The sequence below is a fragment of the Frankliniella occidentalis genome, unplaced genomic scaffold (genome assembly GCF_000697945.3).
Source record: "Frankliniella occidentalis isolate FOCC.00 unplaced genomic scaffold, Focc_3.1 Scaffold66, whole genome shotgun sequence".
Classification (NCBI taxonomy): Eukaryota; Metazoa; Arthropoda; class Insecta; order Thysanoptera; family Thripidae; genus Frankliniella; species Frankliniella occidentalis.
Genome location: NW_026267196.1, coordinates 965,826 through 981,712, shown reverse-complemented (window position 1 = coordinate 981,712; position 15,887 = coordinate 965,826). Strand labels below are relative to the sequence as shown.

The 15,887-nt window shown below is 43.4% G+C and overlaps 1 protein-coding gene across 9 annotated transcripts in view; it reads left to right on the top strand.

Annotated features, from left to right (window-relative positions):
* Nucleotides 1-15,887, top strand: part of LOC113211101 (titin) — a 113,539-nt gene that overhangs the window by 57,220 nt on the left and 40,432 nt on the right. For 7 of the 9 annotated variants that reach the window (XM_052268285.1, XM_052268283.1, XM_052268286.1 and 4 more), the window contains 9 exons: nucleotides 295-399; nucleotides 489-671; nucleotides 2,227-2,368; nucleotides 2,430-2,499; nucleotides 3,128-3,519; nucleotides 3,607-3,925; nucleotides 3,999-4,056; nucleotides 6,431-6,484; nucleotides 8,041-15,297. In XM_052268285.1, coding sequence (XP_052124245.1) covers nucleotides 295-399; nucleotides 489-671; nucleotides 2,227-2,368; nucleotides 2,430-2,499; nucleotides 3,128-3,519; nucleotides 3,607-3,925; nucleotides 3,999-4,056; nucleotides 6,431-6,484; nucleotides 8,041-15,297 — 8,580 coding nt within the window. The remainder of the gene's footprint in view (nucleotides 1-294; nucleotides 400-488; nucleotides 672-2,226; nucleotides 2,369-2,429; nucleotides 2,500-3,127; nucleotides 3,520-3,606; nucleotides 3,926-3,998; nucleotides 4,057-6,430; nucleotides 6,485-8,040; nucleotides 15,298-15,887) is intronic. The other 2 variants (XM_052268289.1, XM_052268288.1) reach the window with 1 other exon arrangement.

The following is a 15,887-nucleotide window of genomic DNA, read 5'->3' as shown; positions in this document are numbered from 1 at the left end:
TCAAGGCCAAGGCTGCAAAACCTGCGAAAAATTTTGTCCCCCTCTAATTAACTGACCCCCTGACCCTTGTTACTGAATGATAGTTTTTTCAACTGAATAGTACAGTTTAATACGAACAGCACTGTTGGCAGAGTTTCATTCATCAGTAAGGGTTAGCAGATGTCGCCGGTACGTACGTTTTTGCGTTGTTTTCGTTCCTAACTGAGCACACTAACTGCAATTCTGAAATTCATTCGAATTTTGTGTTTCAATGCGACTTATATTTTGGTTTAATTTCCTGCTTCAACGTTGCAGCTGTGCAGGCAGTTCCGAGTATCGAGGTGGAAATTAGAGATGCCTACGTAGAGGAGCTTGATACCGTCGTGTTCGAGTGCGTTTACTCTGGAACACCAAAACCAGGTTGGTGTGAAATAGTTCAATTTACGAACAAGCACAAAAGCACAATGTGTGACACTTTATTTTTACTTCATAACCTACTACTTTTCCAGATATTATTTGGTACCATGACGATCAAATCGTTCGTAACACAGAGAAGGTGAGAATTACTATCGAGGAGAGCAAGACGACGTGTACAGTAAAATGTACATCTCCCGAAGATGCTGGTATATACGTCTGCAAAGCCACTAGTGATATTGGCATGGCAATAACAAAGGCTAAACTCAGCGTCACAGGTAAGTTGACTTCGTAACACAACGGCACAAAAATCTGCTCATTTTACGGCCGTCACTGAATCAAGTCAATTCGTGCGAGTGTTTAAATTTCGCCGTGCCCCTGGACAGGAAAACACGAAGCATGACGCACCGTGCCCCTCACCCGGCGCGCTCCTTGCCATAACAATTTTGCGTTTTTCGTTTCGTGTTTTGCCAGAAAGTTAGGTTGGGAGGATAAGCTCAACACTATATGTAGATACGTTTTATTCTTCTGGATCGGACTTGTCTAATGTATCACACGGAATGTGAGTGACTGCTCCGTACCTCGAATAATACACAGCCCGCCGAGACTGTTTACCTTTTGTGTTAGCCAGCACTGATAAACTAAGTGTTCAACTTCTCAACACTCGTAAGTGTGCAACTGTAAGTTAAATACTTGCAAGTGTGCAACTCCGTAGTCGTACACTTGCAAGTGTTTAACTCGGTAGGTGTACAACTCCTCGGTTGAACAGTTCCTTAGATTGAACGCTCACTGTGTAGGAAGTGCTAAACCAAGGAGTTGCACGCTTTCAAGTGCACACACTGAGTTGTACACTTGCAAGTATTAAACTTGCAGTAGCACACTTGCAAGTATTAAACTTGCAGTAGCACACTTGCAAGTATTAAACTTGCAGTAGCACACTTGCAAGTATTTAACTAGCAGTTGCACACTTGCAAGTGTTGAGCAGTTGAACACTTAGTTTATCAGTGAGATTACGGATTACCTCTGGAGTAACCTCCGGATTACGTTATTGCTTTTTATCTAGGATAACCCCAGATTACCCTAAAATTTCCCCGGATTGCCCCGGATTTTTTCGAATTTCCTCGGATTACACCTGCCGGATTACCTAACGGCTGTCAGCCGGATTACCTTAGTAGTCGTTTCCCCCTCGCAGCCCGCTCACCATGGTATCAGTGTGACGTGGTCTGCGGACCAGTGGTCCCGGGTTCGATTCCTGTCTTTGGCCGCTTTTTTAACTGTCACCTACACCTCCGAAGCAGGCAAGGCAAGTGGGAAAGAAAAGAAGAACCTAACACTGTGGAAAATATTGTCGTAAATTTACCTTATATTTTGTAATTAATATTTAGAAAATATTTTGTAAATTTGTCGTACCCCAATCCTGCTCGTCGATGGGTCATAAGTCAACATATTGAGCTTGTAATTTATAATTTTGAGTTGTAATTTTACGACACGCTTCATGGAAAATTTTCCCGTAAAACTATTGTTTACAAGTGAAACCGGAAACATTCACCACCACCTTGTTTTAGGGCTCCGGCCTAGTAATCTGTTTCCGGTTTGGTTCTTTTCCGCCCCACTAGCCTATACGGACACTGACTGAAATGGTCTATTGACTGTTAAATATGACAAAATGCTGAAAGAAGTTGCACCTTTCGACTGCCCTCTTTCCTAAAATTTATGGTTTGGACCAATGTAGTGCTAAAGGTTCAAAATTGAATATTGCAACAATTTGTTTGGCGTTTAAGGAAATGCAATTTTCGTCAACTTATGTGTGCTTATATTTTTATTACGATTCAGAAATACCCGAAGAAAGAAAGGAGGAGAAAATTTTAAAAATAGCCCAAGAAGAGGAAGAGAAAGTAAAGCTGGAAAAAGTGAAACTCGATAAAAAGCGGGAGAAAAAGAAAAGGCGACCACGGTGGGGACTCACCGATGAAAGGTAAGGCTTCAATTTATATTGCGTCGATTATTCTCCGTTTATAACTCGTGCTCTCTTTCAGAGATCATGCGTCTGTTGAGCAAGTTCAGACTTTGGAATCTGCAAGCCAGTTTACGGAAACTGTTGATTCTGTAAGTATCGGTCTATTGATCTAAAAGTGCATAAAAGCTTACATACTACAACTTTGGGTCTAAAGATGGAGACAAAAAACCTTTAGTTTAAACCGTTTTTGTCGGCATTAGGGAAAGCCGGTTGATGTGTACCTGTGTACCGCTGAACGTAAATAGTATCTGCCTTCTGTAACGAACAATGTTTAGAAACGCACATGTTTTGCTCGGGATGATGTGTGAATACTCAAAAAACTTGCGAATAGCAGGTTCGTAATTAACACCTTATTCCCTTTCGCTTTCGAAACCTTATCAAAGGATCGATCCGCCGATCCTGGCTCATTCTGGTGGTGCGCCTTGTATTCACTTCATTCAATAATTCATTTCCTTTCGAGTGACGTTCGTGGTCTTCAAAATGTTTCCAATGCATATGCCCGCGTAGGTTATACAGCTTCTTTAAACGATATCGAGGCGCACTTAAGATATACAAATTAGCCAAGTCTCTACACTATTAAATTCCCTCGAAGCATTGCTTTGAAGGAATTTGACAGTGTACAATGGGTCCCACGGAGACAACCTAGATCTACTTATTTCTGTACGTGTTCCTTCAGAAAAAATGTGTATTTTGCAAACCCTGTCTACCTGCTTTCAGAAATTTGCCCAGAGACGGCAATCCATTCAAGATTCTGTTGCTGTGTCAGCAGTGGCCTCCTGTAAAAAAGTAGATGATTCGCAACGCGTGGAAAAACCAAAGGATAAGGCGCAACAGGTCCTCTCTCCTCAGGAGGGTCTTGCTGTGAGTGAGACACAGCCAGCACATGAGGCAGTTGACTTACTCGAAGACAAGAAACCAAAGATACGGAAAGCAAAACCGTCTGAGGCAGAAGGTCTCAAGGATGCCAAAGTAACAGTCGTGAAAGTGCAAGAAATTATTAAGAAGCACAGAGTAATGATGGCGAAAGAGGTTAATGACATTATGGAGTTGATGAATGTTCGAGAGTTTGGTCCTGGTGAATCACCACTTCGCGAACTTGCTCAAATCGGGTACGCTTGCAAGATTTACCTAATTTTAAAATTAACTGGCCTATTCCACTAAAGAAATTGCAAATGTTTACCATTTTTCTTTTTTAGATTTCTTGTTCGCCATGGAGTGACAGTGAGTGACATTACGTCGGTATACCACGAAACAGACGAATTTCCTGCTTTGCGTACTCCTTCGGCACAATCGGCGCTTGTCTCACTAGTGGAGCGTGAAGGACATGGTACTTTGATATCACAAGTTTTGACTGAAGAAACAACGGCGGACGAAACCACTGTCGCAAAAACTGTAGGCTTTAGAGCCTTTATGCGTATGATACAGCTTCGTCATGTAACCGTTGAAGAGGTTCTCACACATTTCAGCCCTGAAGACTTCCACATGCCTGTTTGGGAAACGTCAGAGGCAACCAAGGCATGTAGTATTTGGTTCGTATTAAGGCATATTCAACGCGGCAATGTCTTGATTGGGGAATATTTTTTCACAGGTGGAGACTTCGAAGCTAAGCACCGTGAGTGTTTCGCGCCGCACCGAAGTCTTGACTGGTAAGTTTGTAACCCTTTCCATTAACAAAATTCAATCAGAGCTTTGAATACTTCGTGAAATAAAATAATTTTAAAAAAAACTGGCTTGTGGTAGTAGTAGTAGTGGTGGTGGTGGTAGGGGGGGGGGTATATGCCTTCATCGCTGCCTGAAAGGTAACCAATTTGAGGCATAAAAACCACGAATCGAATCTAAGGTCCATAAACCATATACATAGGTATCTTACTGTACACTTATTTTGTTTTTATCTGGCTTCATCGGGTTAAGGATCTTAAGGTGAGGTGTGGGTGAAAATTTCAAAGATAAGCAAAATCATATATAGAGGTACAAGTGTTTCCAAAGCGCTATATACTTTTGTCGGCTGTTTCTTAAAATTAGATTTTAAGACTAGTTTCGTGGCGGTTCATTTGCACTGGTTGTAGCATTTATTTTAGAACTGTTGATGGTGGTTTCCTTACGGGCACTGCCGCAACCGTCGATTTATGCATGCACATGCACGGAGGGAAAGGTTCAGGCCAGACAACAAAACTGAGTGTCGACGCGTCCTAAGAACAAGAGCCGATCTGCAGCGCGTTGAATACACAAAAGCCGATATGCAGTGCGCCGAATACACAAAAGCCTATCTGCAAAACAAGGTCGGATGCAGACCTTTACCTTTGCTTGGTTCGCAAGTAACTGGAAGACGTTCAGGGCAACCTGCGCACACGGAAAATATCGTAAAGGTCCAATGTTTAAATTTTGACTGCAAAAATTTATGGAAAACGAGCGGATACGGAGTAATAACCCGTTTTTTAAGGTGTCCCAAATCCCGCGCTTTTCAGATAGGCTTTTGTGTATTTGGACCGTTGCATATCGGCTTTTGTGTATTCTACGCGCCGTAGATCGGCTCTTGTTGTTAGGACGCGTCGGTGTGGATTGTTCTTATTAACAGTAATAAATATCGGTGTCAGACTGAAACCTTTGGACCAGGGGTCACAAAGCCGCGGCTCGCCTATCCTAGTAGCGCTGTTCGTCAAGAACCGCGCACCTCTTGCGTTCGGTTGATTCGAGAATCCCGAGAGCCGAGCTCTGGCTCAAGGCTGAGCTGGACCCAGCCGTCCTCGTCTGTCGCAGGACAACTGGTCTGGTGTGTGTCTATTTTTGTCCCACTTCTTGAGTTGCCATTGAGAGTGACAAAGACAGACACACCAGCCGGCAGTGACAGCAGCGCGGCTCGGCACGAGTCAATCGCCGAGGCACCACAACCTCTACATCTCACTCTTTTTGCCGAAGAGCTCGTAATGCGTGTGGCCTATGAAGGCACGGCTCGGTGGATTCCTCGAGTTTACGACCCCTGCTGTAGACTGTGCAGCAGACCATTAGACGAAGCATATGGACATTTGGTAACCACGTGCCCCCCAAAATTCTAATACTAATTTTCTTTTAAATTTGTCCAAACTTCTCGGCGTATGACCGGTACTATTCAATCCGTGTGCAAGTGCGCCGATTAACTAGAAGCTCCTCAGTTAGAAATCGAGCGCTTGGGTTGACGCTGAGTGTTTTGACCACCTTTCTGTCGCTCTAAACGCATCTGAAGGCCATCGACATACGTCGATTAATTTACTCAGGTTTGTGATGCAATGTCGGGATTTCAAGAAAATTATACTCTTCTGCCCAACGCTCGCTTCGAGATGCTTCATCTCGGCCCGGCGGCTATAGGCTCGTCTTTCGGCTCAAGGCTCGTTGGTTTGACTAGTCTTAGGCTCTGTGAGGAAAACGAAAGTATCTCGAGAACCCAACGTCGTGTCACTAATCAAAAAATATCAATGTTAACCTGAAAGCCAAGTGAATACTCAGCTCGCTTTATGTTATGTTAGGGTCTAAACCCTCTTAAGATCAGTGGAGAAGGTGATCTGAACATAAGATTATCCTTTCGGGGCCAACTTCGACGTTTCAAATACTGTCTTGTCGAATATGTGATAAATAACTTAAATATAACGACATATTATGCCACGTAACAGTTTCCTTTTCAATAGTGTACTGTACGTGTCGATCAACTTCAGATTCGTCAACACAGGCGCGAGCACGCGCATGCACACACGTGTGAATCTTACCTCGAGGGCTGAGAGCTTCGTAAACTGACCCAGGGGTGGGGCTACAACTGCCGGACGTGACACGCTGAATGCGTTCAGTATGGAGGCACCTGAGCTACGAAAATTTTGGCACTCCTTTCGATGTTATTTTAAAACTGCAAATGTTTGGCCTCTACCTGCCAAAATTTGTTCTACTCTCAACGAGTGGTAAAATTTGTTCTTCAAAACGGATTGTCATTTTTTTTTTGCAAGCAAGGTGACAAACTTGTTTTTGTTTCTGACTTACCCATTTTTCTCTGTTCAGACGAGAAAGTGGTGATGAAAAAACGGTCTACGCACGTCGAGGATGAAAGAGAAGGTATGACAAACAACACAGATTACTAAAACGCACTTCTTAAAATCGCTGTTTTGAAATTGATAGCCGTATTTGGCCCTTCGTAATTTGTGTTTGCGTGCGATTTATTACGCTGTCGCTATACATTCTCATATAATTATTTTGCCTTACAATTAGAATAAAAATGGGAAGGATTGGCAACGCTTAGCTAGAACAATGGAATGTCCTTGGACATGAAATTGGAGTAATTTTGTCCTATTTGTTGGTTATAATACGTGTGCCACTCCAAAGAAACTGTATACGCATTCAAAACTAAGCAATGTATTGCGGGTGCACATTAAACTTGTGAAAAGATTATTCAGCTAACATTTCGCTTTATTTTTTTTTTTAATCGCACCCTTTTAAAAGAGCCTCATTACTTTAAATAACAAGGCTTTCGTACCATGTGCTTAAAAACGTCATCGACTGTCTCAAAAAGATTTATAGCTTTACCTGAATCCTGCTTGCACGGGAACCCGTGGTTTCATCGGTGCTTTTGTTACACTGTCTTCCGCTTATGACTGCTTCTGTAACAAATGTTTTGAAGAGTGCCCTACTGCTCTTTATTTATGGTGAGTAACCCAGTAAGGAGATTGGCTTGATTGGCAATTTTCTTTGCCAGATAAGACTTTTATTACGAACTCTGAAATTACATATTAAGTTTTACATGACCATATGCTATTCAACTGATCTTAGATTATTCGTGATGATCATTATAATTAACTATCACGTCGTAAATTACACTCCAAATATAACTCAGATCATTATGGTGTGTTAAGCATAACTTACAGAACCACCTACGTTTTAGTCTAAAACGTAGAGACTCTTAGGTCAAATTTTGAAAACACCCTGAGCTCGGTCAAAATCCATTCAGCAATGAAAGTCGAGCCATCTGCTGTTCCACCTAACAGACAATCTATGTAAAATTACATCTTTGCCATTAACATCAAATCACAATCGTGTTCATAAATTTTGCCATAACATGTAACAAGAAGTATAAAACTTTTTAACCCTCTGCAGTCGAAACAGTATTCCAGCATGGTCGAACGATAATTTTGTTTGAGCAAAGTAAATGTTTTTGTAATGTGGGGCACAATAGAATATTTATTGATTTTCGTCAGTAATATTAACGCACATTGTCGTTTGATCATCAGGATATGTATCTATCTCGACATTCCATTTTGCTCACCTAACAGAAGAATAGTTCTAACACTTATAACTGTGATGCTATGAGATCACATTTCAAAAGCAAACTTGTAAATCACGCTTAAAGCACATCACCTTCACTCTTATCATGCTTTCACTATGAGAGTTACTTGAAGTACTTCTGGGTCCTGCAGTAGTCTTCATTCTTGCGTCGTCTAAAATAATCAGATGTTACGTTTCGAGTATAAAGTGTTAAAATCTTGCATCAAAAAGACAGTTTATTTGTATTTACTATAATGCTAAATGTGTTCAACTGTTATTTGCAATAATGCAGATTACCGCAGACCACGACATATCTTAAATCATTGACATTACAATGGCGTTACATTTCACAGAAACCCTCGAAGAAATGGAGACGCAAACCGGAATGGCAACAAAAGAACACACGCCACACGCTAGGGACGAAGGCGTCACAATCTCGGAGCTGCATGAAGATGATTACAATATAGCAGAAACGGACACGGCCATTGTGACTCAACCAGACGATGACTACAAGCATGCAGAAGAGTTGGATGTTCCATCACAAAAAACAATTGAAAAGGGCACCAAAAAGAAAAAAGTAGTTAAAAAGTTAACTACGGAAAAAACTGATGAGGAAATTGAAGTAAACATTGAAGTTATTAAAGGTGGTGTAAGAAAAGTTGTCAAAACTATCCGCGCTCAAATGCCAGATGAATCGGATGAATACATTAATGAAGACTTTACTGGTACGCTTCAAGAAGAAACAGAAGCGGTACTGAAAGGACTACCATTGTATTCAACATCTGCAATGGCAATTACTATGCCTTCAGAAACGCCGACGGAAATAGGGGATGAGCTGGCTGTGCCTCAAGACAAAGTTAAAGTAAGCCTTCTTACGCATTCTGCAGTCGCTGGACAGATAGTCAAGTGCGAAGAACGCGAAACCGACAATGATTACGTAACTACACTTTCTGTTCGGGCCGCGCAAAACCAAGAACCGCTGGAACCCGTCTCAGTGACACAACCTCAGGTTCAAGTGACACCAGGTGAATTTGACGAGGTATTTAAACCCCAGTCTTATTCAGCAAGTAAAACATTTGTTCAGAGCGAAGGTATAGTCGTTAGTGTAACAGAGGCGGGCCAATCAACGTCAGCTGCTAACGAAATTGTTCTCGACAAACAATCAGCAGCCATGTCCCTTATACCCCAAGAAGCCACAACGGTTACTGAAGTACAAACTTCTGATAAGGAAAAGTCATTTGATTCTGGAAAGTCTCCTATACAACTCAAAGCTGAGAAGAAGTTTGGTGTAAACGAAAGTGTTTCTGTTCTCGTGGTTGATGACAATATTAAGGAAGAAACTTTGGACAGTCGTGCAACTCCAGGAGTTAAACCCAAAATTGGGATCCCGTCTAATGAACCACTCATTGTCAGTGAAGTATTTTTGGAAACCAGGCCTGAAAAGTACGTCCCAGAAGTTATTGTGCCAACTGAAACCGCGACAAAGAGCGTGATAGCGCAGCAGTCTGTGACGACAGACGTACTTCAGGCGCCTGAAACTGAGGGTTTGTTTGTGCCAGGACGTCTGCCCCCGTCACAACAAGCCTCTCAGTGGGTCACTCCGATTGAAACAGCTGTTGTTACAACTCCAGGCGTGGAAGAAAAAGAAAGTAATTTGGATATTTTGCGCACTCCTGAAAAGATTAAAGCGATCGAAAGTTTGGCTACAGTAGAAAGCGTACTTGTCAGTTCGACTCTGTCCCAAGATTCTGAAACACTGCTAAATGTCGACGCTATAGAGAAAAGGGTGGTCGACATTGACGTTCTATTACAAGAGTCAGTCTTGACATCGCTTACTACTACCGCTGAGAAAGAAGGCACACTCTCTGAGGAAACACTGCCGAACATGAAGCACGCTACTGCAAGTGTAAGTTGCCTTGAACTTTCAGGGGTGACTCTACCTGTCGGTCTGGAGTCCGAAGGAGATCTTGTAGTGCCTAAGGGCCCATTAAAAGCAGTGGCAGAAACTTCTGTTCGAGAAGAAGAATCTCTTGGTGTTACAGTGGTGCAAACAAGTGACGTCCCATCAGAATTTTCTGACGTTCTGAAATATAGAACAGACGAGGCGGCTACAGTTGTTGCACTAACAGAAGCAGCAGAGGTTTGGGAGGTGCAACTTCACGATAAGGAACAGCCACTGAAAACGAAAGAGCCGCTAGCTCCGGCCCTAGGCACTCCAGGATACAGACATCAATTTGGAGTTTCTATTTTTGAGGCACAAAGTGGTGACAAAGAAGAACCTCTTAGAGTGTATGACCTTCCGGAAGCACACAAAGGAAAACTCACGGCTTCGCAACTTGCTAGCTCTTTACAAATTGAGGAAATTAGCCCGGAAGCTAAAACAGGTGAGCTTCTTGCGGATACACCAAAAACTGAGAAAGCTCATACTGAAACGGATACTCTTTCCGAAACTGTCGTTCAAGAAATCGTCGTTAGCGAAGGCATTTTGCCTCAAGAAACACCGGTTGTGATAAGTAAGCTGGCAGATGTCCTTGTAACCGGGAGGGAAGCTGTGACTAAAACTGAAGTTTTCTCCGAAGATAAAGAAGCTCCAATAGAGCTGGCTGAAAAACCGAAAGAATGCTTTGCTTCAGCAGATATCTGTGGACAAACACTACCGATAACATCCGAGGTGCTGCTGCAGGATGTCGCGCATGATTTTAACGAAGACATGCCTCAAACTGGAAGCGCGAAACAACAACATTCCACTGTTGAGGGCGTTGTCGTGTGTCAGTCAGATTTGGCTGAAAAAGAAGGTGACTTCCCTAAACTTGCTATGCCTGATTCAAAAATTGCATTGATTCAGTTTCCAGACGAAGTATCCGGGCTATCTGTCATGGACATTCAACCTCACGAGACTGAGTCCACCCTCGTGCCAGATGACCGCCCAAAGCCCATCTTTGCTGAAGCGTCTGTGCCTGCAAGGGAGATAGCTATTCAAAGTGTTGTAATGCCTCAAAATATGACGGATGAGCTGTCCTCGCCATCACCGGTATCCAGCCGAGCGAAGACAGAACAGGAGCCATTTAGTGGTCTCGTAGTTACGGAAACTGCTGTGGGCGAAGGCGAGCGCGAGCTTCCTTCGCACAAACAACCGGGTTCCCATACGGCAAGCGTCGTTGTTGGTACCATGGAAAGCTTTTCTTTGGCGGAGGTAGAAACCGAAACGAAGGAAGACCGATTTGAATCCCCTGCCGCGCCTAAGCTGAGAACAGCACTTCCTGGCATTTCTGGACGGGAAGTGGCACAAACGGAGGAGTTGCTATTAAATCAACACGCTATTGATTGGGACAGAGTGTCTCCAATAAGGGAAACTGCTAAGCCTGAACAGGACGGCTTGCAAATTGCGACGATGACTGAAACTGCGACCGGGGAAAAGGAGGGTGACTGCACAACATCTGTTCAGCCGAAAGGACAAAATGCAGGTGTTGCGTTTGAAAATGTAGCTGGACAAGTGTTGACAGTAAAAGAAGTAAATTTGGCCTTTAAAGAAGGATCCTTGTCATCAGTAGAAATACCAAAAGAGCAACGGGCTCTCGTTGATATACCGTCCAATGAGGTTGCGCAGACGACTGAAGTGATCGCTCACACTGAAGCTAGTGCCTTTTCTGAAAGCAAGCCTGTTTTCCTACGTGCTATGCCTGACCAAGTTCCACACGAAACTATCAGCGTAAGCGTCAACCAACCGGTTGAAAACGAGTCTGAATTTTTGCCAGTCACGCAACCAGAAAATAAAACGGCCCAATCGACGTTTATAGAAGAAATTGGATTGAGCGTCTCATTAAATACTGCTAATGAGAAAGAAGCAGTGTTGCCACACTTTGAGACACCCGAAGGCAAAACTGCTGCACCGTATGTATCTGGCCACGAAATCGCACAGAGTTCGGAGGTTGTTCCTCAAGCTACTGTTGATAGTTTTTCAGTATCAGCACCAGTGGGCGTTAAGGCAAGTCTTGACCATATTTCACACCAAGGTATAATATTTACCGAAACGGCATTAGCTGAAATAGAAGGCAACCTCGAAGACGACTCAAAACCCAACTCTAAAGTAGCTGACATTTTCTACGAGGAAGCATCGCAAGTCCAGATAACAGAGACATTCCCCCAAGACAAAGAAACCAGTTTTGATTCATCTGAGAACCCTTTAGGGAAATTTGCTCAGCCTGCTCTTAGCACACACGAAGTTGCTGTCAATACTACAGTGAGATTGGAATCATCTGTACTGGAGCTGCAACTTCAAAAGGAACTTGAAAGAAAGGCAGTAATTGACCAGATACCTTTCGAGGCTGTAGTTAGAGCCGAAACGACAGTACAAGAAAAAGAAGAGCCGTACGACAGGATTGCGAAAACTGGACAAGAAACGGCGACTCCCGTATTCGAAGTAAAGAAGAGTTTAAATGTTACCGAGGCACTTGTGGAAGACAGCGAGGCTGCATTTTTGCCGACTAGCGTACCTCAGCCGAGGGGAGCTACAGTAGGCGTCGACCTACAGGAAGCATCTGTGGTTTCTGAGGTTGAGAGTCAGATTTCATTAGGAGATGTAAGTGCAACATCGGTACCAGAAGCGTGCGCTCAGTATGGGCACATACCGTTCGAAGGCTTATCACAAACACAAGCAACTGTTCAAGAAAGTGAGCTTGCTCTAGACCTCGGTCGTCAGATTAAAACGAATACTGCAACTTTGGAACTGACTGAGTTGGTAGGAGTAGAGGTCACTTCTATTGAGCTAAGTGAAAGAGAAAATACTCTTCCCGAAAAAGAAATGCCTGCGGCTAAAGTTGCTGTACCAGATGTTACATTAAAGGAGACCGCTCAGCAGTTACTTGTCGTTCCTGAAACATCTACTGGAGAATTACAGGATGTGAAAACTTTGACAACAACGGCCTCGTCATCACAACAAGCTCACAATTATATACTGACTACACAAATACCCATAAATGAAAAAGAAGAAGAGTTTGTGGGGGACAACTTACCTGAAAAACGTACTGCAGATCAGGACTACGTATCTCAAAAGGGTCTTCTAGTGTCTGAAGTTAACTTATCAGAACGCGAAGAACTATATAAGAGCCCTGATGCCCCAAAAGAAAGGCGGGCAGTACAAGATTTGACGGACGCACAGGACATAGCCGAAAAAACAGAAGTGTTGCTGGAAACGAGCATTCCAGAAATCCCCAAAGAGCAGCGACAGGAAGAGACCGGTGTACAAGTTCAAGAGACTCTGCATAGTATTGAGATTTCAGAAAATGCAGCTCATGAGCTTGAAGTGCCGTTTTCTGGAAGTTTCAAGCCGACGACTAAAACTGCAGGTACGTTAATAGAAGAAGCAAAGTCAGTTCAGGTGGTTTCAGAAGTGCAACCTGGGGACAGTGAATCTACATTCCAAGACTGGGTGGCACCGAAATCCCGGGTAGCTGTACCCGACGTTTCTGGGCAGGATGTTGCCGAAAAAACGGAAGTTCTAACTGAAATGTGTGTTGGCCCCGTTAGCCATCCTAGCGTGGCAGCGGTTACGGCTACTGCGCTGCAGATTCCCTTTGAAAGTATTGTACATACTCAAGCAGTTTTATCGGAAAAAGAAATTGAGTTCAAAGAGAGTCCCAAAGTTTCATCAACAACTGCAGACATGGTGTTTGAAGAACAAACGGGAATACAAGTTTCTGAGGTTAGGATTGAAGATCGGGAAAAACATCTTGATGCGTCCGAACGTCCAAGGCAGAGAGAAGCACAACTTGATGTCACCCCGCGGGAGGCAGCTGAAGTCAGTGCTGTCTACACGCAACAAAGTGTTGATGATATAACCTTGTTAAGTCCGATTACTGTTACTGCTAGGCCAGATTGTGACACTTTCGAAGGAATACAAGCTATCCAACCTGTGATAGTTGAGCGGGAACAAGAGCTTCTCAAAAGTGATGATGCGAAGCACACAACTGCGAGCGTTTCCGTAAGGGAACTTGGCGGCGTGTGCGTAACAGTAGTTGAAAGTCAGGATAGGGAAGAAGGTTTGGTACATACACAGGCACCAGCTACAAAGAAGGCAAACGCGGAGGTTCTCACCAAAGAAGTTGCTCAATCTTACGAGGTTAGCGCAAATTTCTTACCGAGTGAAGTAGTTCTGGAAGAAACGAAGCAAGGTTTCGCGACCTATCAGCAATCACTTTTTGAATCGCTGACACAAGAAGAAGCAATAGTTCAAGAAACAGAAAGTTGCTTATCGAAAGAAAAAACCCCTGCGTCTAAAACAGCATCACTTGGTTTTGAAGAGGAATCTTCTATCCGAATAAGTGAGGTACAACCAGAAGTCAAAGAAACAGATTTAGAGACAGCAGCCATACCACCTAGCCAAATTGCATCGTCAGATATCATAAGTCAAGAGGGAGTTGTGACGACTGTTGTTGATTCTCAGATGCACTCTGTTCAAAAAGATGAGCCATTTGTGCTCCAATATGAAAACGCCTGTACCGGTCAGGAGCCCAAAGAAGCTATATCAATCACAGAAAGGTTAGTTCAAGAAAAGGAAGGTAATGTGGCGAATCTGGTAAAACCATCGTCGAGAAACGCAGAAGTAAGTTTTGAAGAGACGCAATCTACGATTGTGTCTGAAACGGTAATACAACAACGGGAAGAAGAAAGAAGTCCGGAAGCCAAACCAAGGCCTGCAATTGCACGCCCAGAGGTGACTGCACGGGACATAGCCGAACAACTTGAAATAGTTCCACACTCTGGAGTAGATGTGCTTGAATCAATAAAGCCACATGAAGTTCATGCAGCTGAAATACAGTCTGTCGTTGAGGCTCTACTTCAGTCAGAAGCAATATCCAATGAAAGAGAATCCAATCTGGTGTTGAAAGAAAAAGAAATGCACAAAAATGCACGAATTTCTATAGATGTTGATCAAACAGCAGCATTGTCGTCTGAGATTGTCCCAGAAGACAAAGAAAATACGTTCGTTTCGACAGAAAAACCAACGTCTCAGAAAGCTAAAATCGATTTACTTGGCAGAGATGTAGCCGAGCAGACTGCCATCGAAGCTATACACTCAACAGACCTCATAACCACGACAGAACCACTGAAAGAAAAGGCGCGTTTCGAACAAATTCCGTTTGAGAGCTTAATGCAATCCGAAACCTCCGTTCATGAGTTTGAAAGTACTTTAGAAAGCTCACGGAAACCCGACACAATTACAGCAGATCTTCAAATCCAGACTGGAAGAAGTATTACTGTGACAGAAGTTATTGCCCAGGACAATGAGGGAGCAGAGTTACATAAACATGCGCCAAGACAAGAGGTGGCCCGTCCTGATGTTTGTGAGCGTGAAACTGCATTACAGACCGTTATAGTCCCAGAATCAAATCTGACACCGCTTGAAATCGATTCTCTGGACACGTCAATCGCAAAAGCAACATTGCCTATACCTGCACATGGACTACTTATTACTGAAATCGGACAAGCGGGAGAGAAGGAAGCAGAGTTGCCATCTCTAGCCAAGCCAGCAACAAAGAAAATTCCATTCACTGTCGAGGAACGTGACTCAAATTTACTTGTCACAGAGGTGCACTCCGAAATACGCGAAGGTAAGTGAACAAATTAATAATAGCTAGTTCCAGGGATCCAAAAAATCTACTGCCTCAAGCATGGAACTATATGGTACTGGGGTTCGGCTAGCCCGGAAAGAGAAGAACAAAAATGGTCGGCACGGGGAAGAGCGGAGGCATGCCCCCGCCCAGCCTCGCTCCTGCCCGGGTCCAAAGATTTTTGTTCTTCTCCTTACGGTCTCGCTGAGCCTCACAGTACATTACAGGAGTGTAAATGTACTTGGACTGCTCTTGTGAGTGAAATTTCGCGGTGTCGCGTCTTTCGATTTGAATGTACTCCTAAATATCTGATAAGGGGTTCTCAAAACGGAATTTGAGCTCAAATTTTTTGTCTACTATATCCACATAACGATTATTTTTTATGTGGTGACGCTACTGACAGCGCCTGTTAGGGGCGCAGAAATGTGCCCTCATGCTTGGGGCTCATTAAGGTGACACAGGACTGAAACTGGCATAAAACAGGTATTACAAGTTTAAAATCTAAATGCGAATTAAATCAAAAAAACGCTCTCCAAAGCAATTTAAGTTAGATTATTGCGGTTCTTTTAAGGTATAGTATGCCTATAGTT